The 27,885-nt window shown below is 37.4% G+C and overlaps 2 protein-coding genes across 3 annotated transcripts; both read left to right on the top strand.

Moving 5' to 3' along the window:
* The first annotated feature begins 3,019 nt into the window (after positions 1-3,019).
* LOC113048524 (nucleosome assembly protein 1-like 1) lies at positions 3,020-17,085 on the top strand. 2 transcript variants are annotated; one of them, XM_026210389.1, is made up of 15 exons: positions 3,020-3,162; positions 5,428-5,465; positions 6,327-6,412; positions 8,249-8,351; positions 8,608-8,749; positions 10,203-10,283; positions 10,407-10,535; positions 11,442-11,513; positions 11,585-11,724; positions 11,797-11,942; positions 12,052-12,071; positions 12,471-12,593; positions 12,679-12,711; positions 12,791-12,841; positions 15,930-17,085. In XM_026210389.1, the coding sequence occupies exons 2-15, from the start codon at positions 5,449-5,451 to the stop codon at positions 15,966-15,968; spliced, it is 1,182 nt and encodes a 393-aa protein (XP_026066174.1). In that variant the 5' UTR covers positions 3,020-3,162; positions 5,428-5,448; the 3' UTR covers positions 15,969-17,085. The 2 variants fall into 2 exon arrangements, with proteins under 2 accessions (XP_026066174.1, XP_026066173.1); XM_026210388.1 differs by having other exon boundaries at positions 10,203-10,295.
* Positions 17,086-17,903: 818 nt separating this feature from the next.
* LOC113048567 (pleckstrin homology-like domain family A member 1) lies at positions 17,904-19,951 on the top strand. Its single transcript, XM_026210445.1, has one exon. It carries the CDS (start codon positions 18,062-18,064, stop codon positions 18,488-18,490), a length of 429 nt encoding a protein of 142 aa, XP_026066230.1. The 5' UTR covers positions 17,904-18,061; the 3' UTR covers positions 18,491-19,951.
* The last annotated feature ends 7,934 nt before the right edge of the window (positions 19,952-27,885 follow it).

Genomic DNA, 27,885 nt, shown 5'->3' with positions numbered 1-27,885 from the left:
TATTGCAAGCAACTTACTGAAATATTTAATTCTCCATATTTTATTTTTATTTTATTTTTGTTTGAATTTTTTTACCAGTTGAAAGCTCAGTATTTATATTTATTGCATTTTCTAGCACTTGATTGACATTTATTTTATATATATATATATATATATATATATATATATATATATATATATATATATATAATTTAAAAAAAATATTTGGTCTAGCTAATTCCCATGTGTGTTCTCAGGTAACTTGCTCAATATTTATATTTCAATTTATTTGTTGTTTTATTATTTTTATTTCTTCTTTTATGTTAATGTATTTTTCTATTCTATTTTATTTTATGTTGTTGTTTTATTTTATTTGTTGCTTTAATTTATTTTATTTATTTTCATTTTATTTAATTTAAATGTATTATAGCATATTAATTAGCGCATGAAAGCTCATTTATTTGATTTTATTTTAGCACCTAAATGCTCATTTACTTTACCTTGCTACAACTACAACTAATGCCATGTGTGTTCTGAGGTAACTTTTTCTTGAACTCTTATATTTTGTTTTGTTTCTTTTTTTTAAGGCTGATCCAGCAAATGCCTATGTTTGCGTGCTCCTGTCACTAATAAACCCTTGCCCTCTTTGTATTTTTTACAACACATCCACATGAGAAAAAAATGCTGCTCTGTGAGTTATATTTTGGTTGTACATCCAGAAAATGCATTTGACATGCAGAGGGTTTGATCTCTCAAAATAACAATAGTTCAGCTTCACTGATTGGCTCTCGTGAACTCTTGTAACAGTGATGTCATATTTCCTCATCTCGGCCAGCGTGTTGCCATGGGGACGGTGCAGTGCTCCGCCGGTCCTCCAAATGTTCTAAGATTATCCCATCATCCCGTCTGGCGGGGAATCCTCTTCAGAGGGCTGTCCACATTTGAACACACGCCATCTTCTTCATTCTGCTGCTCTGCAGATGTTCAGATACATAAAGTTGTGATGTTTCCACGCCTCCCACCTGAGGTGCATTGAAACCCCTGGAAGTGTTTCAGGAGGGGGCGGATGGAGACCTTCCTGTTGTGTTTTTGCAGTCTGCCGATGCATGGATTATGTTGCACTGAGGACCGTGTAACATCTGTATATTATCATTGTTATTATTATTATCAGCCCTTGGTATGTGTATTGTGCTTTTAAGTTTTTTGGGGGAGGAATTTGTTCCTTATTTGTCTCTGTAAAGTGACCTTGGGTGTTGGAAAGACACTATTTAAATAAACATTATTATTATTGACAAATCAAACACAAAGTTATGTTTAAATAACTTTTAAAAATAACTTTAATTTGTTTAAAATTGTTACATTGTATATTATGTAATCCATGCATTAATTTAAAAATCACAAGTTCAACCATGATTTTTATTTTAATTGATGTAAAAAAAAAAAAAAACCATCCAAAAATTTCTGAAGAAAACATTACAGTACTGTGGTTTGAATTCGTTTTTACGTTTTCTATTTTTAAAATTGATTTTTTTTTTTGAATGTTTTAGTTTTTTTTTTCTTCATTTTTTATTTTTTTAAGTACAGTTTTTGTTCATTTTTATTTCAGTTTTAGTTTTATTAGTGCATCAAGTTAAAGTATGAAAATTAGATTTTTTTAGCATCTAGCTGAAATAAAATAACATTTCTTAAATGTATATACAAATTATTTTAAAAATGTGTTATTGTTTTTATATTTTATTCATGCTGTATTAATATTTTAATATTTACTTTAAGTAACAGCATTTAGAAGTAATGAGTCTTATCAAACAGTACTAATTAGATCTAAATCCTGAAGGCCTGTTTTGCTCACATGCTCAGGTGTTTTGCACCTATATGTCTATGAAGTGTGTGTTTGGGTGAACACCTGTCCTCGTCTGTCACTAGGTTACAGTGTGAGTGTGTTACACACAAATACAGCCGCTGACGGGTTAACTGTGTCTCTGTCAGGGCATGAATCTTTTACAAACTGAGGGCATCTATACGTCAGCTCCTGTTACTGTCAGCAGGATATCGAGTGGGCTGGGGTTAAGTCTCAGTGATAGATAACAGTTGCGGAGGAACTATATATATATATATATATATATATATATATATATATATATATATATATATATATATATATAGGATATTCAGTTTATAAAGTTCATGCATTTCTGTCATCTTTGACTCTAAAACAATGCACAAGACATGGACTACTTTAAGGATGCTTGAATGGACCATTTCAGTTTTTTCGGAGTGAGGCTCTTTCCTCAAAGCCTTTATAATATTTAAAGATGCCTATAAAATCACATTATCTTTACTTTGCCTGTTTTGTAGTACTTTTGTTTTTTCTTCTCCACGTTGTTTTTTTCCCCCAAGCCTTTTATAAAGAGAGCAACAATAGATGAGTGTCATTGAGATCAAGTCAAAAGATTAAGGTTTTATAGAAACACTAAAACCTCTTCTGATAAACTGATATCAAAAGATCAAGGCTTATTAATATGCACAGTTTAATATTGTACTTTCTGACTAAGTTTATTAGTGCAAAACAACCTACATTTCTAAAGCGAGCAGGTTTCGCTCCAGGTTTCTGGCATTCCAGTATTTTTTCTTTTTTTCTAAGCGCACAGAACAATGACTCTATTTATATTCTGACAAATTTGATCGCGCCCAGGAATGCTTTAACACATTGTATACCCAGAAATTATAGGAAATTCTCCCCAGAATTTATTTTAACAATGCTCCACGTTTGTTTCCGTCAGACAGACTAGATAGACAGATAGCTGTTTTAGTTTTAAAATATTTAGTGGCAAACGCTTTGGCGGGAAACTCCACCCCCTGCGCCTGCCCTCTCCCTTTGCATTACATTTCCGAATAATACTATGACCAAGGCTTCGCTTATGAATATTAATTAGCTAACGCGCAAGACGCTAACCAATGAGAATAACCCGATCATCGCGGTGCGTATTTAATATTCATAAGCCCCGCCTCCGCCGTAGTAGGATTAGTGAAAGCGCGAGCTGTGTTACGTGCTGACGCAAGATGTATATGAGCGCACGCGGCGGGATCTCTTTCCCTTTTAGCGCCATCAGAGCGGGACCCTCGCGCTGTTCACTGCGCAGCAGCACCGCAGATCCAGACGGACCTCTACACATCGGGCTCTCGGTAAGAGCACACACCGCCAAGGGGCTGCTTATAAACCTCTTTCAAAAGATAAACACGTACTTAAGCCGAGATTTAACACGAGACGTCAGAATGGGATATTTCAGTTAGCTCGCGAGCTAACCTCTCAGTCAGTCAGCAGCCATTGAGACCGACTCCTCCATGATGGAGATGAAAATGGCTGTTCGTTTTTTTTTTTTTTTTTTTTTATATCGAATAAAACCATGTTTAGCTGATAAACAGACAAACCTATATGGGGTTTTAATGTTTAAACGTTTGTTTAAGGGGTTACAATCGTTGGAAACAGGCGTGTTTTTTCATCTTGTTAGGATGATGACCGTTGGTCTGATCTGGCGGGTAACGTTAAGTTTTTCTGTTGTTGTCTTATCACGTTGTCGAAAAAAAAATGAAATAAAACTTGTTTATTATACTAATCAGTCGGTTTTAGCGCGAATCTGATGTGGAGACGTAAATCTGGCCCATGTTTGAGCATGATTGGGATAAAATGATTTGATGTCTTTACGCATGTTAGTTTAAACTGCCGTTTTTCATGATGAGCTTGAATCTGAAGCACTGTGTTAATGTTATCAGTCTCCTCTAACGTTATGATGGGTTGGTTATGAGAAAGCTACTGTTTTAGTGTTGTCAGTCTCTAGTTAGGATGGGTTGGTTATGAGAAGGCTGTGCTGCTAACGGGTTTAGCCGGTGAGTCTGTGGAGGAAACACGTGGTGATGTGGCCTGCTGGGAATTGACCCATGGATCAAATCCAAGATCATGAACCCAGTTTAAGAGTTAAACAGTTGTTTTAGATGCTTGGACAGAGTTGGTTAGTTTGAGGTTTAATTCGTCACATCTGTATGAAATGCGGCTGGAGGCTCTTGTTGAATAGAATAAGGCTGTGTAGTTGAAGTCAGCCAGTATTACCATAATTCATCCCTTTTTATATTTATATTGAATATCTCTGACTTATTTATGAGTCATGTTACGGTCTTTTTTTTTGCATTAGAGGTTGATCAATATTTTAATATAAAAAAAACTTTATAAATGTTTAAAATATTTATGTACAATGCATGTCTAAAATATAATAATTTTAGATGTTTTATTAGTAATTTCAGGATTTTAGTTTTTCCTTCCAGTCATTACTATGTTGGAAAGCCATAATCATAAAGAACTAAGAGATATTGCCATATTTTTCCAGGAGTTGAGAATGGTTAAGTAGAAAATTGTAAATATCAGTTATAAACCTATCTCTGCTTCATTTGAACATTTTTCATCAATTAATGACAAGATTGGGCTTCTTGCGTTCATAAATCCAGTGAATTTTCTAAGTTTTTAGGTGTATGAAAAGTCATGCCTGTCTAGTCATCCTGAAATTACACTCTATAGCAATCTTTACATGGAAAAAGTCACAACTGACTGGAATGATTCATGATGGAGTCTTGGAAATGTGTTGGTCATGTAATTTGGGAAGCATAAAGGTTTTAACAAGTGCATCGAACCTTTGCTCCCAGGTCAGCTAGATTTTGTAAGGTTTAAAGGCTTGCCTTCAGCTTTCACTGCTGAATAATGGTTATTAGAGGCTAGAGGAACTGTGCCAGGAACTTTGTCCTGGTATTGTGACGTCTTGCTGTGAAATAAGATGATCTGATGCTGCCATGGTTTTGGAAACTCTCGTATGTCTGTATTGACAGGTTTCAGTTGTCTGATCTTGGCGCAGACCGAAAGAGATTAACCTTCAAATCTGTGATGAATGGATGCTGCCAGGGAGGTGTCAGGTCTTCATGTTATTGATCTTCTACAGGCGAAGAGCAGAGTAGGCTGAGAACATTCAGTCTGTAGCCGTCAGCACGTGAATGAATGAAGTTGCTTGCTCTTCCCGCTGGATGTGGGCGTCCGAGCCCATGTTTTATCCTGGAGTTGGCTCGTATGCAGGTTGGGCCCTAACAAATAGATCCTGTCAGAATCAGAGCTGAAGATTTTATTTATTTTTTTAGCTAATCCATCCCGTACAACCCCAGGGAAAGAATTTTCTACCACTGAATTATTATTTTTTTTTCACGAGATGGCACCGTGCATGTTTCAATACATTTGCACCATCAAATCTGATCAGACGTTTTGACACATCACCATCTAAATAGTTAAACTTTTGCATATTGGCCGCCTGAATCATCCCAATTCAGTCACCTGACCAGCAAAACCATCAGCGAACGAATTTAGCTTGTGGCTGTTGAACATAATGATCGCTTTCCTTTGTTTTTTCCCTTTAGGAAACCAAACGGTGAAACAACATGGCAGATCTTGACAAGTAAGTGCTTGTTTGCCTATTAAAGCGATTTTATTTCTAAATGTCAGTAAAATAATCAGCAGTTTATTATAATCGCTATTTCCCAGTTTGATAGTTTAATGGATTGGCGGCCCTTCACATTCCCAGCTATAATCACTTGATGCCTGTTGTTTGTGCGGGAAATAGTCCAGAAACTCCCCTTTTGATTAGCCCTCGTCACATGACCAGTGAACTCCTCTAAACACCCCAATCTGTTTCTAACCCCTTTCCTCACTGTGAGAGATGATGTAGGGCCAGCAACACATTGTCTGCAAGCTTTCATGCTCTGTGTGGTATCCCAAGCATCCATGCTATGCCAAACACATGTTTGCAACTCTACAACCCGGCGTTCACTCATTCGACACGTGTCACCACAGGAACTTCCTGTCTTTTAAGAGCGCTGTAGATGTGATGCTGTTTCACATGCACCTGCATCTCCAGACAAAATGACAACTGAGGTGTATTTACACAGAAAAGTTAAAGCTGCTCTGTGCCTGCTCACAATTTAGTGTTAAGATGCAACGCCAAACTAACCTGTCTGTGTATAGACACCTTAAAACCATTTCTGAAGCGCTTCTGTGCCACCTTTGCAGTGTAAATTTGTCAGTGGATGTTCATCTTTTAACACCGTAGATAAGATTCAATGCATGATAATCAGTCTTTAAGAGAAAGTTGTTTTCTGTGCCAAGCTCTTATCTTCAGAGAAGGAAATGCTGACGACTCATGAGCCCTTTTTAAAAGATTATTTGGAAGAAAGTCATGCTAACATTGGTAAATGCGAATGGAAACACCATTAAGAGCTGGTTGGGTAAATGTTTAATCTCTGATTGTGTGTATCTGCAGTAAAGACCAGGCTGAGATGGACCCAGCAGATATGGAGGATGTTGAAGAGGTGGAGGAAGAGGAAACCGGGGAAGACAACAGCAAAGGTATGACTATGGACTCTTTCGTGCCCTCCCCTCCAAATTTCCGGTGTAAACAAGGTTGACCAGCAGTTGTTCTGGCCAATACTAAATATGGCCAATAACAAGGGATTTGCATTTAATATGAATGGAAAAACTTCCACTTTATGTAAAATAGTACTGAACTTCATTACATAAAGCTTCGTCTCAAACAGCGGTGTTTGATCACTAAAGATGGTAAATGCTAGTAGATAGCAGTGGCCACTCAAACTCCAATTTGTTTAGGAAGTTCTTAGAAACGAACCGATTGGCTAAAATGAATCCGATTTCCCAGCACTCCCTCCGTCAGTGTGTTTTTTTTACTTGTCTAGTAGGCTTGTTGCGATAGTCGGTGTTACCGGTGATACACGGTGTTTAACCCACCTACCGGTCATAGCACTTGACCACCGGCACCGTCCCCATCGTGTTGAAGTTTAAGCCTATAGCAATAAAGCACTTAATTCAGTTAGTGACCGTAAGCGGAAGGAGCGCCGCAGTAAAGCAGCAGGTGTCCGATTTCGTTTATCATTTGAGGAGAGTGAGGCGAGCTAACTGGCAAAGGATGGCGGAAGATCTGGTTTCAAAGCGAAATGCAAAAGCACCAATTTGGAAATATTTTGGATTCAAACCAAATGCCAACAGGGAACCTGAAAACGCTAACGAGGCAACCTGTAAACTTTGCCTGATGAAAGTGGCAAGCATCCGGAGGTAACGCTTCGAATTTACACGCACACCACAAAAATGAAGCGGCCAAGATGGGTCCAGCGGCAAAAAAAATCGACCACAAATGCCTGACACACAAACACAGCCTTCGATAAGTGGTGCATTTGCGCAAAGTTTAACGAAGTTTTTGATGTTCGTTCGTTTCATATTCGATGGTTGTGCGGTGTGTGTTTTTTTTTTTTTTTTTTTTTTTTTTGCTGAAAAAGGCTGGCACTTTATTTAACAAATTGTGAATTTTTTATATAATTTTTTGTTTGATACTATTTGATACAGTGGTTTGTTTTGTTAATAAATGCACGTTAAAGGTGTTTCATAAGTGCTTTTGTTTAGTTTTTGCATGGTGTGTTGTTGTTATTCATTTTGCAATAAAGATGTGTGTAATACAAGCGAGTGTCTTATTGTTTTGTGTATTTTTATTAAGAATAAAATTAACCCATGATTAATTCAAATAAATGCTACTGAATTGCCGTTAATTAAAGTGAAAGTAAATTGAGACGTGTGCACGTCTGCACAACCGCATTTTTGGCCACTCGAAATCCCCGACACGCAACCCCGGTGACACCGGGATTACCGGGTTTTTTACACTTCGATTAACCGGTGGAAAAAATCCGTCACCGCAACATCTCTATCGTCTAGAGTCTCTTTGCTCTGGTGGTGTTCACTAGGCTGCTGTAGAGGAAAACTAAATGCCGTCTGTCATGGATTCTTAGTGCTGACTGTCATTAAGAAAAGACAATGCACACGTTTGGTAACAGGATATATCAGTCCATAACCTCAGTGACCTCAGCTGTGTTCAGCAGCCGGACCGAATCATTGGGGAGAACACTGAGTGTTCGATGTGCACTCGCTCTTTAAAGATTGCTTCGTGCACACTGACCTCGCCTTTGTTAGCGACTGTTATATTTGGAATGAAAATGGCATCTCTTTTGAACTTTGGTGTAGAATTTTTTTTATATTAGCAAAATGGATTTAGTTTGATTGAAATGTCAAAGTTATTTGGATTATATAGATCATTTTTGGTTCTTCTGTGATCCTGAGTGTAGTTTGTAATGTCTTCCTGCTGTGACTGTCAGGTGATGGTTGTGTTGGCTCTGATTTTAGCACGTCAGCTGACGATGCAGATGATGCAGAACCCTCAGATTCTCGCGGCGCTCCAGGAGAGGTTGGACGGGCTCGTGGGATCCCCCTCAGGGTACATGGAGAGGTACGTGCCCACGCACCGCACAACATCAAGTAGCTCCTCCGTTTCCCAATGGCTGCATCTAATTTCCCTACTTTGCCAACGTGACTGCATTAAATGTTTCTAAATTTGGCCACCTGATTCCTTTCTGCGACGTGTCAGCCGAATGTCAATAGTCTCTTTTTACTTGCTCCAAACAAAACGCTGATCCTGAGTCATGCATGAATCATCAGCAGTGTGTCATTTGCTCCGTGTGATGTTGTTTGTGGTGTCTGCGCAGCTTGCCGAAGGTGGTGAAGAGACGCGTTAATGCCTTGAAGAACCTCCAGGTCAAATGCGCCCACATCGAAGCCAAGTTCTACGAAGAAGTGCACGAGCTAGAGCGAAAATACGCCGCTTTGTATCAGCCTCTCTTCGACAAGGTGAGAGTTAAAGACTGATGCTTTTCTTTTTCCTTCAGCAGTGGGGTTGTTCTTTTGAAAAAGTGTGGTATGAGATGAAACGACTGTTGTGTGCTAGAAGGCGGGCGGCACGGTGCGTTAAAGCGGTTATATTGACCCGCTGCTTCAGTGTTTCCAACTGCAGCAAACAAAAAGTGGTCAATCAAGGACACTAGAGACAAACTGCAGCCAGAGAGAAGTCTTACAGAAAATAAAACCCGAGCTGTAGCTGTTTACCGCGCTCCCAGTGGAACCGTGACGTCTGAGAGGCTCAATTAAAAGTTAGGATCCTTCAAAATAAAACTTTAAACAAGTTTGCTGGCTAGACGTCTTACAGTACAAATCTTTTTGTGTGTCAGCATAAAGTCTAGTCCATGTTGCACTTTATTCTGGCAAAGAACTGAGCACTTTGGCAATGTTACTTTACACTCATTGATATACGGTTATAGTTTTTGTTAATATTTTGAATACTAATTTTCTGCTTTAAATTTAGGATGCATGTTTTCTGCTTTAATTTTAGTGTGGGTAACACTTAAGAATAAGTTTCCATTAGTTAATGTTAATGTAGGAACAATACTTCTAAAGCATTAATGTTAATTGTAACATTTACTTATGCATTATTTAAATCAAAAGCTTGTTAACATTAATGTACTGTGAATTAGCATGAACTAACAATGAATAGCTATTTTCATTAACATTAAACAAAGATTAATAAATACATGAATGTATTGTTCATTGTTTTATTCATGTTAACTAATGAAACCTTATTCTAAAGTGTTACCTTAGTGTGTACACACACACACACACACACACATTTATGTATATGTATATGTATGTTAGGGCTGTCAAAACAGGATAACACAAATTCAGTTTAACAACACTTATATTATTATCGCAGCGTGCATTTTCTGTTTGACTCATGGCCTAACTTGTATTAGGAGAAATGGAGATGCACAGTGTTGCCAATTTAGCAACTTTGTTGCTAGATTTAGTGACTTCACACCCCTTTAGTGACTTTCCCAGTGCAGTTTTACATTGTTGCTTCTCTAATTTTACATCTGATTTCAAGTATAGGCAGAATCCCTTAATCTTATGTGTAGCCTGTTAGATTTGATCAGACGACAGCTCGATCATAAATCAGGATTTTAGTTCAGATTATCATCTTGGAAAGGAGAGCTGGTTCTGTAGTCTTCATGGGTCATGTTTCACTCACTATTTAAAATTAATTCCTTTGTCTGACAGCAGAAACACAGTTTTATTGTGAATTTAGCTGCATCAAAATGCAGTGTGTGGGCACAGAGGCAATCAGATGTAGCAATAAATAATGCATGCACATTTTGCATGTTCAGAAGAAGTGAGCTAGTGCGACGGGTTAAAACAGGCTTGTATATATATTTAGTTTTGACTTCTGAAAATGCCTCGAATCTCTCTTCAGCGGAGTGAAATCGTGAGGGCAGCATACGAACCCACAGATGAAGAGTGTGAGTGGAAACAAGACGAAGAGGAAGAGCTGACCGTAAGTAAGCAGGTACAGGTGATCCATACCTGCATGCTCTTCAAATACCACTTCATTTATATAGCATGACGTATTATACCGTGTTCAGTCATAGCTTGACTCTGTCTTGGTGTTTGTCTTCAGGAGGAAATGAAGGAAAAAGCCAAAGTGGAGGAAGAGAAGAAAGACGAGGAGAAGGAAGACCCTAAAGGAATCCCAGAGTTCTGGCTCACAGTTTTTAAGAACGTCGATCTTCTCAGCGAAATGTTGCAGGTAGGGAGAAAACGACCAAACGTGGGATCACGAGGGAGTGATCGTGAGTGTAGTGGTGTTCAAAAGCAGGTCATGCATCATGGTTATTTACAGCAGGAGATTTCTCTGTACAAAGCGTCTTTGCTGCCATCTTGTGGTTCAGAAGGGTCCTTTTTTAGCTGAAGATACAGGCGTAGTGAAGCTATTTGAATCTATCTTTTGTTTGGTTTCACTCAGAATTTAATGTGTAATTTAATTATCACAATTTGCTTGGGAAATGACAGCTGGGCTGTTTAATGTCACTTACATTTTTGATAAATATATTTTTTTTAAACAGATGTGTCCAAACTTACACGGGGCCAAATATAAAACTTGATTAAAGCCTGTAAGACAAAAGTAAATGTTACATTATATAAACTTTAAATACTTTTATTATTTAATAATAAAAAAATGTACACACCCCCATTCAAATATTTAGCATTTATGTAATTTTTATTATAGAATTTAACTATTTAATATTTTAGTTTTTTTACATTTGAATGCAAAAATATTAATTAAAAATTAAAGATATTCTTCAGTGGTATCCCCCCCTTCTCTTGTGATATCAAAGGCCAAAGTAAGTGTTTTATAAATAAACTTTCAGAATTTATATAAATCTAACAATTTGTTTAAATGAGAAATATATATATTTATATAATATTAAACGTTTAGAATTTAAATTATATAAATCTAAGAATTTGTTTAAATAAAAAAATAAAAAAATTTTTTTTTTACATACAAAATTTTTTCTCTCCTTTCCTTTCTGGTTCCTCTTCTCTTGTGACATCAATTATAATTAATTAGAAATGAAGATTACTGCTTCAGTGGATTTTTATGAAATAGATTTTGGTATTTAGAAGGATTTAATTTCTTGTTTTTCCTCTCCAGGAACATGATGAACCAATCCTTAAGCACTTACAAGACATTAAAGTCAAGTTCTCCGATGCAGGCCAGCCGATGGTGAGTCTGATCTGTCCCGTGTGTTTGTCTCCTATCTGAGGACTCAATCTCACAGTTTGGTCTCTCTGCAGAGTTTCACTCTAGAGTTCCACTTTGAGCCCAATGAATTCTTCACAAACACACTCTTGACAAAGACCTACAAAATGAGGTCTGAGCCAGACGAGTCGGATCCCTTCTCTTTCGACGGGCCGGAGATCATGGGCTGCACAGGGTATGTCTCTTCCTGTTAGCTTTGATGACATTAGAGTTTGTGACATCAGAGACTGACTCTCTGTGCTTTTAGGTGCTCGATCGACTGGGTTAAGGGCAAGAACGTCACATTGAAAACCATTAAGAAGAAACAGAAACACAAGGGACGTGGCACAGTCAGGACGGTCACAAAGACGGTCCCCAATGATTCATTCTTCAATTTCTTCTCTCCACCTGAAGGTAGAAACCCCTCAAACCTACCACATCCATGATTTATCATTCATACGTCATTATAATAGTTAATCAAAGAATAGCATTTGCTGATCACAAGCTTTCTTTTCTGTTACAGTTCCTGAAGGAGGCGAAATGGTGAGTAACTTGTTTTATTTCAAGCTAGATCTTCGTGAACGTTTTGTCACTTTAATCTAATTTCTTAGCTTTCAAACATTAAACCATAGCGCTTTGATTTTGAAACTTTTGAAGTGCTTTTGTTGACAACTGATTTCTAAACGCTAAATTTTGCTCATGTTGCATTATACAAGTTACTTTAACAATCACGCTAAACCATATCGTGTTTTCGTGCATTGTTATAATTAATACAACAACTGGCGAGTAGCCCTTGCTTTATTTTAACTCTTATTTGGTGCTCGGTGAGTTAGTTTTAGACTGCTACATCAGCTTTGTGCTCAACCTGATATGTTGGTCGGTAGCGGTGAAGTCTCATGGTTGTATATGAGTTTTCTGATGGTTTGTTTTGGCCGTGTACAGGACGAGGACTCAGAGGCCGTGTTAGCAGCAGACTTTGAGATCGGTCACTTCATCCGCGAGCGAATCGTGCCCAGAGCGGTGCTGTACTTCACCGGCGAGGCCATCGAAGATGACGACGATGACGTGAGTGAACGGGAAACACATCCTCTGTGAAGTAAAGCGATGGTTTATTCCCAAACGTCTGATCGCTGTCTTTGTGTTTTTGTAGTATGATGAGGAGGGCGAGGAAGCCGACGATGAGGTAAGTCGTCTAACCTGTTTGTTTTTATCAGTGTTATTCCCCTGATTGTTTTCTAAACGGAGGTGTTTGTAATTGGCAGGAGGGTGAAGAGGAGGCAGATGAGGAGAACGATCCAGACTATGAGCCCAAGGTAAGAGCCCAGACGTCGACTGACGCTGATACTGAGATCTCAACATACAGAAGACATGCGCTCACCTCCACTCATGCATCTCTGACTCTCCTGGCAGAAACATGTTTAACTTCTGCTTTAGTCATCTTTGGTCCGTTCAAGAGAGAAATCTGAATGGCACAGATCATTTTTGCAGAGTAGATAAATGACGCATTGTTTGCAGCATCTCTGTGAACATCAGACCTTTAACCATGAGTTATACCGTATTTTCTGGACTATAAGTCGCACTTTTTTTTCACAGTTTGGCTGGTCCTGCGACTTATAGTCAGGTGCGACTTATTTATCAGAATTAATTTGACATGAACCAAGAGAAAACATTACCGTCTCCAGCCGCCAGAGGGCGCTCTATGCTGCTCAGTTCTCCTGTAGTCTACACTGAAGACATAAAGCGCCCTCTAGCGGCTGGAGACGGTAATGTTTTCTCTTGGTTCTAAATAAATGCGACTTATAGTCCAGTGCGACTTATGTTTTTTTCCTCATGACGTATTTTTGGACTGATGCGACTTATAGTCTGAAAAATAGGGTAAATACTTTATAAATTCCTCCGCTCTTTAACTTCTGCATCTAAAGCGACAGCATTGAATATACGCTGCCAAACGATTGTCTGTTTCCCTCCACCTTTTCTCATTTTTTCTCTTAAGTTAAGTATTGCATTAGTACGTCTTCCAAGGGGTCAAGGTTCAGGATGGGAATGCTAATGGATGGTTTTCCTCTGGCATTATTGACCTTGTTCGTTTGTTAGAGCTACACGATTGTTGATCGAATGGTTTGCAGATCTTGAGTTGCACAGTTTTTGTTTATATCAGTATGGTTTTGTTATCGTAGTAATACTAACAATGATGATATTAATAAAAAATGAACAAACTAATATTACACAGTTAATTTTTATTAAATTCTCGGTTTAGTTTTACAGTAAAATGTTGCAGTAGTAATATCTTTTAATTTATTTCTCTACTTTTACATATACTCGATTTGAATTTTACAGAGAAAGACCAGAAGTCTTTTTTTTTTTTTGCATGATTGTTTAAAAAAAATAATTTCTATTGCAATTTGTATTATTTCAGAATTTCTATTAAATGCTAAATTTTAGCAGTGATGTAGCAGATTAAATTTTAGTTTTAGTGACATTACAATGGGGAGACTATTCCTTTTATTAAATAAAATCAATGTAAAATTAAATTTACACTTGTAGTTTAGAATTTTGTATTTAAGAAATAATATACAAATTTCAGTGTTAAATTACAAATATAGCATTCAACTTTGAAGTTATAATACTAATATTTATGATACATGCAGCATATATTTAATTGAATTGCACGCATGTTAATTAGTAAATATTAAACGCAACACTTAACAGTTTGAAGCATCGCTGCAGGTTTATCATCTTTTCCTGAACATCTGTTTTCAGCATGAAGCACGTCTCATCGTTTCTGAAAGCATGCACTTGACTAATCGAACAGAATTAGAGTAGGAGAATATAGACCATATAATTAACATGTTAACATTTCAAGCACTTTGGCACCTCTCTAAATTTGAGTTCCTCTCTAAATTTCTCCTCACTAGGTATAGGTGATGTCTGTAGTAACCCTGCCCTGGTAGGTAACACTCATGAATTAATGTTTGAATCCCTTCCCATCATTCCCCTGTACTGACCACTAACACACTCCGCTCTTGTGCTGGTTTTCCTCTCTTTAACCATCATGAGTCGCCGTTAGCATCTCTATTGTTTCTGTATGTTGAAGCATCCGGTTTGCTCTCCATGTTAAACCCCAGTTTGACTTGTTCCCCCGAGTCTTTTCACAGTGAGGGTGGAAAGACCGTGCCTTTGGCGAAACCCAGTCCTATGGCCTTTTTTTTTTTTTTAAGTTTAAATCCAGTTTTCTTGATTCTGTCTCAATGGTTGAATTATATTTTAGAATTCAAAATGTATTGTTAATTATTAAACAATTGAATTTTTTGATAACTTTTTTTAGCATTCATGATTAAGTTTAACATTATTTTATAGGGCCTTATAAAATCCATGTTTGTTTTTTCAGATGAACAAATTTATTAATTAAAATGCACGTCTGATTATTTGATATCATGAAACATGCAATTTTACAGTTTTAAGTTTAACAAATATTTTAGTGCATTATGAAGTGTAAAAAAACCTAAATTTTTTGATGGTTAAGCTAAATGCCAAAGTAATTTACTCTTAAGTAATTAAAGTTTAATTGCAATCTTCAAATTTATTCAATTTTAACAAAGTTTTACGTTCAGTGAATTACATTTTTGTGGCATATGAAATCTATTTTTATTTGACCTCAAATTAATTTTTTCCCCCATTATTTTTTCAAAACTAATAACCAACGAATTGTTTTTTTGTTTCTTTTTTTTTGCTTGTTTGCACACATGAAGTATCAGTAACCTAATATTTTTATGTATCTAATAGGCCAGGTATTTTAAACGGTAGAAAATATATCATACATTAAAAATGTATGCTGGGCAATGATTCACTTTTAATTGCATTGTGCAAAATTCAATAATAAATTCAAATTACTGTATTTTAAAAGTACTGCTGAATGAACAAAATTGCAATAATATTTGGTTAGCAAACGATTTCAACAAATAAGGTGCTTTTTTAAAGCAGTATTCCCTTTACAGAGTAGCATTTAAAATATTTCCTTTTGGTGTGACTCATGTTTTCTTGTGAGTAAAATCGTGAAGGGCTACTTCATATTTTTCTGGTGTGATTATTTTATTAGGTTTATCTGTACTTTTACTCAAGAACTTGATTTGTGTATTTAGTCCTCCACTGTAACTTTGAGCTGGTCAAAGGTTTGAGTTTCTGTGATGGTTTTAGCAAATTAAAAGGTCAAATGCTTGTGAGGTTAAACTGTAAAATCCACTCAAGACCGTTTCTCCATCACAGAAATGTTAGGGCCCTATAACTCTTAATTTGTGGCCGTGTGATCTGATTGGTTGTTTGTACCCAGAGCCTGAGCTTTTACAACCAAAATGAGTTTTGTGTGTAAAATGCGTGACCCTTTCTCCTCTTGGTGTTTTCCAGAAGGATGCCAAGCCTCCAGAGGAGTGCAAACAGCAGTGATGATGTCAGCGCCACCTTCAGGATCCCCTACACTGTAACGGCTGAGAAACAAACATAGTCACCGCCTTACAATGTTTTGTATTTTTCTTGGTAGAGATAATTGAAAAAAATAAAGGGTTTCAAGATTTTTGTTACAAAAAAAAAAAAGAGAAAAAAAACCAACTTAACCTATCGAGAGCCGTGGCTCGTGACGCATAGTATTTTACTAGACCGGTTTCTTTCGTTTTCCTTTTCCTCTGAAAAAAAACAAAACAAAAAAATAGTTAGAATGCAGAAAATCCCCCGAAGCATGACATTCGTTTCTTCACCGCTAAACTAGTTGGGTTCTCGTCAAGTGTTTTGTATTGCTCTTAGACAACAGCTGTGGAAAGACGGTTTACAGGAACAGCATCCGGAGTGATTCCCGAGAAACAGGCGCTCATTTATTCAATCAACATTCCACAAAAACCTCACCATTTTTGATTTCGGATGCCGTTTAAAGCTTAGTGGTGACTGATGTACATTCCACATCCAGTCAGTCGACGCTCTGCTGCATGACTCCTTTCTTTTCTATGAGCACTTTGTTTTTTCTTGTCATGTATCTGTAGCATTTTTTTTTTTCCCTGTCAATGCTTAACTTTCAATTGGCTTGCCGTTATTCAGGTGGGTTCTCTAGCTACACGTGTCCCGGGATGCACTCACAACGATCCAAGCGACCTCATTGGAGGATTAGACTTGGAGCAAGAGAACCTGATTGGAGGAGCCAGTTTAGCTGGTCTCTGATTGGCTGTTAGTGGTGTTTGGCAGGCCTATCACTGTGAAGGGGTGCGTCTGACTGTGTGTGTGTTCAGAGGAAGGTCTTCGTCTCCTCTCACTTGTAGCGCAGGTCTGAAGCATATAGAGCAATATTTTCACCCAGAAAGCCCAAACGCAACAGTGTCCCGTGTCTCGTAGTGTGGAGCGGGGCGTTCGGGTCATCTGTCGGTCAGTTGTGTCCGAGCGGTTCAAGCAGCAGGGGTCTTTCTGGTTCCCCTCAGCAGCTGTTGTCAAAGCAAAATGCCATGCTACAAAATACTAATGTACTCGATAACTGTACGTGGACGTATATTCATGAAAAATAAATTGGTAAAATGTGCAATCCTTGGTGTGTCTCATTCTGTTCATGTGTAAAGCTTTTAGTTAAGGTAATTTAAGCATCAGTTTTATGATGGGTTATTTTTCAATGGGTGAATATTTGTAATGATTCAGTGGCTCCACTAGGGGGCACCGTTGCATTTTGACCATTTTATAAGTGCAACTTTTTTTTTTTTTTTTTTTTTTTTTTTTTTTGAATGAAATTAGTCTGAATTTAAGGATTAGATGTGTAATTGGTTATTCATTGCATTAAATGTTGCTTAAAGTAATTTATCATCTGAGCTGGTGAAATGTAATCAAAGAGGGCAAATTAATAATGAAAGATACTGTATTGCACTTGTCTAATGATTTTATCATTTTTGTTTTTATATTAATATTTGTATTGCGGACTCATGACAGCATGCAATGATTAATTTGAATCATAAACCTGTTAAGTGTTTAAAAATTATATTCAAGTTTTCATTTGTATATTTAATCTTATTTTGTTTTACATTTAAATTTTACTAAAATTACAGTATTTTTTTAAATGTAGTAGATTTTTTAAAATTGGTTTTAGTTATAATACCCCTGATTAGTGCGTATTGTAAATATGAAGAGAAATATTTTCGTTTCAAATGGTTGAAACATTGTCTTTTTATTACATAATGCTATTGTAATATTTGAGTTATGTAGCATTTATCTTTCCAAATGTTTTAAATGTTCACACTAATTGACTATCTATTTTAGAATAAGACCGATTCCTAAAAATGCTTCCTCTAGCCATATGCGCTTTATTATGGTTTTGAGAAGGTCCATGACTAACTTAAGTGTGTGTGTGTGCGCGCGCATGCAGTGGGCGGTCCGCGCGTGAGAGAAAACCCCCGCGCGCGCTCCGTCCTCGCAGACTAGGGACTTCCATCCATCCATCCATCCCTCCAACCGTCCTTCCCACCCTCAGCCCCAAACCAGAACCCGAAGTGTTTGATGCACGATCGGAGGCGATGCTGGAGTCCGGTGGCGGCGGCGCGCGCGTGCTGAAGGAGGGCGCGCTGGAGAAGCGCAGCGAGGGTCTGCTGCAGCTGTGGAAGAAGAAGCGCTGCGTGCTCACGGAGGAGGGACTGGTGCTTCACCCACCCAAACACCACAGCCACGACACCGGCTGCAAGGCGAAGGAGCTGCACTTCGCCAACATGAAGACGGTGGACTGCGTGGAGCGCAAGGGCAAGTACGTGTACTTCACGGTGGTGATGTCCGAGGGCCGAGAGATCGACTTCAGGTGCCCGCAGGACGAGGGCTGGAACGCGGAGATCACGCTCCAGATGGTCCAGTACAAGAACCGCCAGGCGATCCTGGCCGTGAAGTCCAGCCGACAGAAGCAGCAGCAGCTGCTCATGGTCTCCGCGCAGAAGATGCTCCGAAACTCGCAGTGAGAGCCGTGGAGATCCACGGACGTGTTCCCTCGCGAGCGGCGCTTTTTATTAGTGTCACCTTGTGCACTTGGACGCGCGCGCGGACGCTCTTCATGCACTGAAAGACATCACGTCCGAATAAGCACCGGGAATATCTCCTCGGAGACTGTACGGGGACCGGGGCAAGTTGTCACAGCGAGGTTCAGAGCCAAAAGTCAATTTGCATGAACGCTCGTATATTATCCAGATGTGGTTATGCGACTTAAATTAGGATGGGTTCTGTGGATTTTTTTGGGGTTATATGCATTCTGTGAACGGTAAAACCATGATAAGAGTCAAAAACATAGAAGGCGATTTCAGATGAATTGGGAAAAATGTCTAAATTATCGTGAATGAGCTCCTAATGAAAGTCGATTTGAAATTTCTATTCAGGACAAGAGGATTTTCCAAAATTTTCAGGCTGGGGCAAGTTGTCACATCGATATATATATATATTATTTTGTTGTTTTGTACATATTTGTTCTATTTTGTTCAATAAGTAAAAATATATATTGGCCTATGTTTTAAAAATCATTCAAAAAAATGTTTAATGTTCCCATTGTGACAACATGCCCCGCTATATGCATTAAATTAACTGTATTTTATAGAACGGAGTAGTCTAAAAGTTCATCTGATTTTATTTTTTAGCAAAGACTTTAGAGTCTGTATTCATACAAAAATGGACTGGTCGAAAATGTACACTGGAGTATAAGGTGTGACAACTAGCCCCGTCTTGTATGTCCATGTGTTGTAAATGTGAAACGTGTGCAGTGCGTCGTCGCTCGAACAGAAATGCCACCATTACATCACTTTCCATTTGAGCGCAGCTGCATTTGTCAGTCTTGTGTGGCTCCCGACATGTAATCGATATCTTCCGGGGGATCTGGAAGGCGCAAGGCCGGTGTGTAACGCTCCAGATCGCAGTGTGTCGGGATTTTAATGAGACTCATAAACGCAGTTCAGTTCAGTGTCATTCACGGAGTCTCTCACTGGAGATGCACAGCGTTTAATGCGGACATGAAATCAATCTGCATATATTTCTGTATTTATTTGTACATTTTTTTTTTGTAACCTGTCATTTACATATTTGAATGCTTAAGTACACTTTTATGCATTTCAGAATCTTAGAATAAGCTTTTGGTGCAACTGGATTGGATGCAAGATTCACATTTGACCAAGTGCTTTTTGTTGTTGTTGTTCAAACCAAAGAATGTCAAAACATTTTATTGGGTGCATCTACATCATGTTGACATGACGTGACTCCTATTTTGTTACGTTTCGCAGTTTTGCAATCATTGACTTTTATTGATTTATGAGAAATGTGTTCGAGCTGATGTTTGCTTGTGTAAAAATGGTGATTTGTTGAAGGAACGGCATTGTTCCCTGAGCTGATGTGAATGCCGCTTTCATACCTTTTGAAATATACATTCCATTTTAAATGAACATTGCATCTTTGTTTTTGTTTACTGCTGCGTATTGTAGGAATTTTGCGGGTACCAAGATTTTGAGTTTGTATCTTCATCAGATTTGGAGCAATGTAGCATTTCTTCACTTTTTCACCAATGGATGCTCTGCAGTGAATGGGTGCCGTCAGAATAAAAGTCAAAAAAGCTCTCCAGTCCATCAGTAGCCAAAAACTAAGTGTTTGTATGACACAAACCCATCATTAAGACGTTTTTTTCTGTTGCTTTCAGCTAAAATGCAAGTCCATAATCCATAATAAAGGCCATCTCCTGTGTTGACGTTGTTTCTCACAAACACAACTTTTGGGCTTCTCAAGACATTAACTGATGGACTGGAGTGGTGTGGATTATTGTGATGTTTTTATCAGCTGTTTCGACTCCCATTATGACGGCACCCATTCACATTGCTAAGACACTAATGCAATGCAACATTTCTCCAAATCTGATGAAGAAACAAACTCCTCTACGTCTTGGATGACCCAAGGGTGAGCGAGCACATTTGCAGCTAATGTTAATTTTTAGCTGCACTGTTCCTTTAAACTTGATTGCTTCTTCAAACTTGAAAATGAGTTGTAGAAGCCATGCTTGCCTGAAGAAAAAAATGCAAATCACATTTGCATTGGGTTGCACGTTTTTTTCCAGTCACACACTTGTGTTTCAGGCCTCATCGTTCACGTTTCCAGCGTGTCTCGTGTCTCCTCTGTGAAGCACTTGCCCGTCTTCCTGAGCTATAAGTGGAAGCCGTTTCCTAGAATAATATTTCACTGTCAAAGCTGTCAGTAAGACTAAGTGTTGGCCACACATCTCCGGCTCCAAAGCACCCGACTAACTTAATTAAAACACGGCTAAATCAGAACGAGGACCACAGTGAAGGAAGCATGTGTGTGTTATTGGATCCACATGACCTTTATAGACGAGGACGGTTCATTACATCACACTGGAGCTGTACTTTAGTGTCATGTAATAGTTCCTGTGTCGATTTGGATGTGATCAGCAGAAGATGCATCTGAAGTCATGCTGACAGATGCACGTGTGTGTTTCAGTGCATGCGACTGCTTCACTCCGCATGGCTGAGATTCTTTCAAAGGCATCGCAGGGCATTATGGGAGCGAGTGTGTAAAAAAGGCAGACTGACTCATTCTCTGCCCAGTGTGTGCACACACTGATCCTCTATTTTTACACTTGTACAGCTCTGTAAGATGAGTTGTGTGCCAGGATCATCACTCTTTATAGCTGCGGATTTTGTTTACTAACCACATCCATTCGTCACATTAAACCGCAGTAAACTTGTGGCATTTCTCACACCATTATGGATTTCAGATGCAAAAAAAAAATCAGATTTTAAATGGATGTTAGGTAGACCACACATTTGACTTTAAATAGATATTTGTGCTGTTTTTCTTGCATTTCTGGACTGTAAACCAGGACGATTATATAAACAAAAACGAAAACCGATAAAAATGATTGTTTCTTGAAATAAACAATAACAATATTTAATAAAATAAAAATAATAAAAGTTAATTGTATTAAATTATTTAATAAAAAATAAAACAACTTAATTTTTTTATTACATAAGAATATTCTTAAAAATATTATTATTATTTATTGATTTATTATTTTAGATAATTGCCAATAAATCAATAAGGTTTTGACATTAACTAGTTAAAATGAAAAATAATTATAAAGCAATAATTATTAAATCAGAAGGGTTAATATTATTTAATGGACTTGAGTTTGCACGAACAGTTGTATTTTTATTAACTAACATAACAAAAAAGAATAAATAATAAAATGTATTTGTTCCTAACGCAAACTGAATGTTTGGTCACTCAAATAGTGCACGTGATAATATATATTACACAAATATTGGGTAAAATAGTGCATTTCTAATTGGAATTGAATTGTTTTGTTGATAGGCCTATACTTTTCAGATTTAGAGAAAACATGTAATAAATTATCAAAAGAGTTTGGAGCAGCTATAATTTGGTGTCAGTCTTTATTCTTGGTTCACACTGTCACAAACTCTTATGAATCGTCAGGTTAACCAAATGAAACCCTCTGCTTGGTCGCTGGTTAGATATCTGCTGCGAAAGGATATTTGTTATTAACTTGATGTCAGTTGAAAAAGCTGACAGACACATCAGGTGTGTTTTCTTCCTGTTCTCAGGAAGTCAGGTGCCAGACAGAGTTAATGAATAGTGTCTGATTGCCAAAAAAACAAACATTTCAGTTCAAACATGTCCAAACCGAGAATCATCTCTAATAACCTAAATATTTGCTAACATACAACTACTATATTGCGTTCGAGGAGACACTGGGCTATATATTAAAAATTATTAATTACATTATGTTATCAAAAACAAAACGAAAAATTATTATCCCTTTATTTCTTTTTTTTTTTTCTGGTAAAATCTTGTGAGATTTACACATTTGTAGTTGTTTTGTACCAAAAAAAATATAAAAATAAAAAATAAATCGGTTATTTGAACCAGTTCATTGATTCGAAAAGTTTAAATGAACCGGTTCCCGGAAATGATTCATACTGTAAATCTAACGGTTAACAGAGTCGAATCATTCGAACGAACGAGTTCGCGGGAAAAGACTCAATTCGTCTCAATGAACTGGTTCAAATAACCGAAGCCAGTTCCTTTTTTTGTTGTTGTTGTAACTGACAGTTTTAATGAAGTACATCTTCAAGATGTGACGTTTATATCACTATTAAGTCTTATCACAGTCACCACGACTCGAGTTCAGTTAAATCGAGTTCATCAAGCATTAGACTCGCGCGCAGAAATCAAAACAGTCGTGACTGGATATAAAATCGTGATTGCACACGAGCTCCGTCTTTCAGTCTCTGAAAAAACAAACAAAGCATCGTGAAATGCAGAAAACCGAAGATTCTTGTGTATATAGTGAGAATATTCTACATTAATAATAATATTTATCAGATATCTCATTCACTGATGTCAATTTAATTAAAAAAATATTTTCTCAGTAGTAGTCTTTAAAGAAATTAAGAATTATTTTTATACTATTTAAACTAGTGTTAAGAGAAAAACTATAAAAACTGTTCAATTATAATCTGTCTTTAAATTGTTTTAATAATTCAATGTCCATTTGTGTGTGTGTGTGTGTGTGTATGTATGTTTTTTAAACAAACTTTCACTTGACAAAAACTCCATAAATTTGTGAGTTGTGTAAATTACAAGACCTAAGACCTTTCTACAGTACGTGCCAATGCCACATTTTAATCCTCAGTACATAATAATCGTGATTTGAACTGTAATAGTCAAAATTTTTCTTTAAGAAAATTCCTTTAATGTAATACTTCAGATGTATTATGAAGTATGCTAGCTGAAAGATTAAAAGAAATAATCTCCTCTCCAGCAGCAGACTTTAAATGTCCTGTCCTAACCCACTTGACTTTGCCACAGGATCTGCCCTTGTGTCTGTTAAGGGTGAGTGATCTCTGGAACAGAGAGCCCTTTCTCTCTCTCTCTCTCTCTCTCTCTTCTGCAGCTTGCACCTGTCCTCGCTCTCCCTTCAGCCAGTCACACAGTCTTCATTAGTGCAGCTGCTGCCGCCCCTCAGCCTCAAGACAGGAAGTCAGATTAGATAAGGAATGTCACCTTGCCCATATCAAGTGCTGCTGACGCGAATAAGACACACGACGAGTGAGTAAACACTACAGAAACGGACATCTTAACTGTGTCTTCACACAGCTGAGTTAAGGTTACTCTGTGTCTGATCAAACTTCAGCTTGAAGATGCAATGCGGCATAAAAACAGACTAATGTAAATGCATTCAAGCATTGTGTAAAGTCACCTAAATGCCATTTCAAAAGTGCTTTGACAATAGGAAATTTGACACAGAAATATACCTCTATTTCATAAAAATGTGTTTAATATTTTCATAAATAACTATAACTGTAGTCAAATTTAAAATGGATTATAATTGCAGATATGTTACATTTAACATTGATTGATTGATGAAGTATTATAATGTATCATATCTGTGTCTACAGTTATTGATGAGATCATGTTAAGAGTTATAAGGTGCATTATTAAGGCGTTATTATACATTTATAATGCATTATATGTATAGGCTAAGTTTTACTAAAATGTAACCACACAAAAAAAGTATGAAACATGATGCATATATATAATTTTCTCCTAAAAATGACAAGTTAAGATGCTTAAAACATGAATATTATTACATAATATGTTAAGTCTTGTTTTCTGCATTCACATTAAGTGAGTTTATTCATAAAACAAGAACAAATATCTGACAGTGGGGTTAGAATCGTGTTTTGCTTTGAACTATATTACAATTTCGCAGATATTCTTGTTTTAATTATCGACTCACTTAATTTTGATGCATATCGCACTTAATATATTGATTTAAAAATGCTTTGATATTTGTACTGGAAATCATGAGAAAAATACTGAGAAAGAAAATCATGTTTTTGGAGTGTGCTTGACTTGAGCTCAGAGTTTTGTGAATTAGAAAAAGCTCTCGAGTGTTTGTTTTCGACTTCGTTTCTGCGTTTGTCAGCAGAAGTGTGTTGAAGTGCTTCCGTGTGTGTGTTTAGTATCAGTGTTTTCACACACCCACACAGCCCAGGTGTTGCTGACTTCACCAGTCCGTCGTATTTTACAGCAAACCGCTCAAGGTCACCGATGATAAGACGGCGCCTGAGAGGAACACACTGGAAACCTGTCTTTTAGCTGAAAAAAAATCAACTGTCTTTTCCCAAATGAAACATGCACAACAATTAGAAATTATTTTCTCATGCATTCATTTTTTAGTCTTACATTAGCAACAAAGCACATTACTAGCCAGACGGACGAGCGCTTGACATTTCAGGATATTACTCATATTCATAAGGATTCTGGGAAATTAAATAACTCCTAAACAGACAGATTCAAATGATCTTTTGACATTTAAATCAGTCGAGGTTTGCTCCCAGTTGATTTGAATAACAGACCAAAGAAAAGCTGCCGGGCGAGTGCTGTACGTTACACTGGAAGAATATCAGTATCCAGAAGGAGATTTGCATGTACAGCAGGGTTCCCACACTCATGGTGAATATCATTTTAATGCAAGCTGTTGTGTGGAAAGTGGCTTTTTGCTTTTGATGGTGACAAACGAGGCACCCATGATCAATAAATGTGAAAGCATTTAATTATAATAATCACAAATGTTGTTTGTGCAATGCTTGTTTCCTCAACGTTGGAACAACGTTGAAGTAATGTAGCATTGCATAACTTGCTCTGCAATAGCGAATGGGTGCCGTCAAAATGAGAGTCCAAACTGCTGATAAAAACATTACAATAATCCACATCACTTCAGTTCAGCAGTTAATGTCTCGAGGAGCCAAAAGAAACGTATCCATCAAGATGTTTTCCAATCTCAAACTGTTGCTGAAATAGGATTCCATAAAAACACGTACTCCAGTGAAAAGTAATAACGTTTGTCTGAATCAGGAGAGAAATCTGCACAGATCAAGCACCGTTTACAAGCAAAAACAGTTCTTGAGAAATGTAATGTTGGATTTTGATGTGAGAGGACAACGGGAGATTGACTTTATCACTGGAGGAAGCGTAATTATGAGTTATGGACTCAAAGGTTTTAAGTTAAAAATACTTTGAATTGCTTCATACAAACATAGAGCTTTCCTCTTCACAGGACATTAACTGATGGACAGGAGATGTGTGGGTTACTGTGATGTTTTTATCAGCTGTTTGGATTCTCATTCTGACGGCACCCATTCACTGCAGAGCATTCATTGATGAGTAAGTGATGCAATGCTGCATTTCTCCAAATCTGATGAAGAAACAAACTCCTCTACATCTCTGACGGCCTGAGAGTGAGCACGTTTTCAGCTAACTGTTCTCGCTGCGCTGAGAGACGATCCAATCGAACGAAAGAGCCTAGGTTGTTGATTCTTGAGTACCGTATTTTCCGGACTATAAGTCACACTATTTTTCATAGTTTGGCTGGTCCTGCGACTTATAGTCAGGTGCGACTTGTTTATCAAAATTAATTTGACATGAACCGAGAGACATGAACCAATAGAAAACATTACCATCTCCAGCCGCCAGAGGGCGCTCTATGCTGCTCAGTTCTCCTGTAGTCTACACTGAAGACATAGAGCGCCCTCTCGTGGCTGGAGACGGTAATGTTTTCTCTTGGTTCTAAATAAATGCGACTTATAGTCCAGTGCGACTTATATATGTTTTTTTCCTCATCATGACGTATTTTTTTGACTGATGCGACTTATACTCAGGTGCGACTTATATTCCGAAAAATACGGTAATTTTATTCTGGAATGATTCTGAATGCTGTTTCTTAGATGTGTGGAGGTCACTGGTTTGGGAGATGAGCGGTTGTTTATACAGGCGTCTGGTAGGGTTTTGAATGAAGGGTGTGTTACGTCAAGCGGGACGGTCCCACCCTTTCCTCTGTGTGTGTGTGTGTGTGTGTGTGTCTCCCACTCATAACCACTGCTCAAAAACACAGGCTTTGTACCTTTCAGCCCTTAGAGTACAGATACTGTATATTCATCTGTGTTCCAGAAGACCACCAGCATCTGTCACAATAGAGAAAATAGTATTTTTTTCATCCTTTTGGACTTGTTTTCCAGTAAAACTATGAGGAATTAAGTGGAGACATCAACAGGAGTCATGTGCGCTTCGTTCAGACGTCCTCAGATCAGTTCGGTTGCTCGTCAGGGATCAAAGCACAGGAAGTGGATTAGAGAAGCTGTGAGAGTGGCGTCCCTGTGCATGCTGGGAGATTAGAGAGCATGATGTGCTTCAGCCAAGAGCCTTTAAAAAACCTCAACACGTCCAGCTGCAAACACACACACACACACACACACACACAGTCTCGTCTCATGCTTCTAAGAACAATTAGATCATTCACACACAGCGCTCGAGCCAAACGTCCAGCCAACACGTGACACGAAACAGGAAGATGATACATGCATGCACACAACATAACAGCGTCCTGGGAGTGTGTGTGTGTGTGTGTGTGTGTGTGTGTGTGTGTGTTTCTGAAGAACTGGCAGTTAACTCTTTCAGCACCTGCTGTCAGACATGCTGAGCCGAGAGGAAATTTGTGGCTTTTCTCCGCACAAGCTCAGGCGCCATTCAATCACGCAACACCGGAAATAAACTCACTTCTGCCGCTCGCTTCTTCTGACTCTCAGATAATGCTTCCAACTCAATTTCCCAAAGTCAGACACATGCTTTATGTAAGTACACAACCGTGTGCACATGCATGATCCTGTCCGACATTGGCCTTTTGTACATGTTTGAAGTATGTTTAGGGTTTCACACACTCGCAGAAAAAAAAGGTACAAAAGCTGTCAGCGGGGATGGATCTTTTTTAAATAACATTTAGGTACTAATTTACACTTTAGGTGCTAATACGTAGCTTAAAGATACCATTACGCATCCTTTAGGGGTAAAGGTCCTGTCTCAGTAACAGCTTTTAAAAAATTGTCATTTTAAGTTTTTTTAAATATATATTTTGGAACATTTTAATATATATATATATAAAAAAAACTAAATATTTATTTTATCTAGATTATTACAGAAAAATACATTACACTATATTATAATTTATTATAAAATAATATTATATTAGCAATTTCAAAATAATAAAACCTTTTAATTGTATAATAGTATATATTTTTTTGTTTGTTTGTTAGTTTATTTTTTAATTTATTTGATTATTTGCATTACAACATTTTGGAGAAAAATGTGCTTAAATATCACAAAGCTGTCACAATGCAAAATAATAATGATGATAATAATAAAAATTATAATTTTGCCTAAAAAAAATAAAAATTAAATAATTCATTCATTCGTTTAACTTAATTTATGCAAAATGTACTTTTTTAATTTC

The sequence above is a fragment of the Carassius auratus genome, chromosome 29 (assembly GCF_003368295.1).
Source record: "Carassius auratus strain Wakin chromosome 29, ASM336829v1, whole genome shotgun sequence".
Taxonomy (NCBI): Eukaryota; Metazoa; Chordata; class Actinopteri; order Cypriniformes; family Cyprinidae; genus Carassius; species Carassius auratus.
This window is presented reverse-complemented; position numbering and strand designations above follow the sequence as displayed.

Excerpts from the sequence above, each read along its gene's own strand:
- LOC113048524 (XM_026210388.1), top strand. Across the intron at positions 8,352-8,607 it reads CCCTCAGGGTACATGGAGAG|CTTGCCGAAGGTGGTGAAGA; the intron begins GTACGTGCCCAC and ends GTGTCTGCGCAG. Across the intron at positions 12,712-12,790 it reads GCGAGGAAGCCGACGATGAG|GAGGGTGAAGAGGAGGCAGA; the intron begins GTAAGTCGTCTA and ends TGTAATTGGCAG.
- LOC113048567 (XM_026210445.1), top strand. The coding sequence starts at position 18,062 with ATGCTGGAGTCCGGTGGCGGCGGCGCGCGCGTGCTGAAGGAGGGCGCG.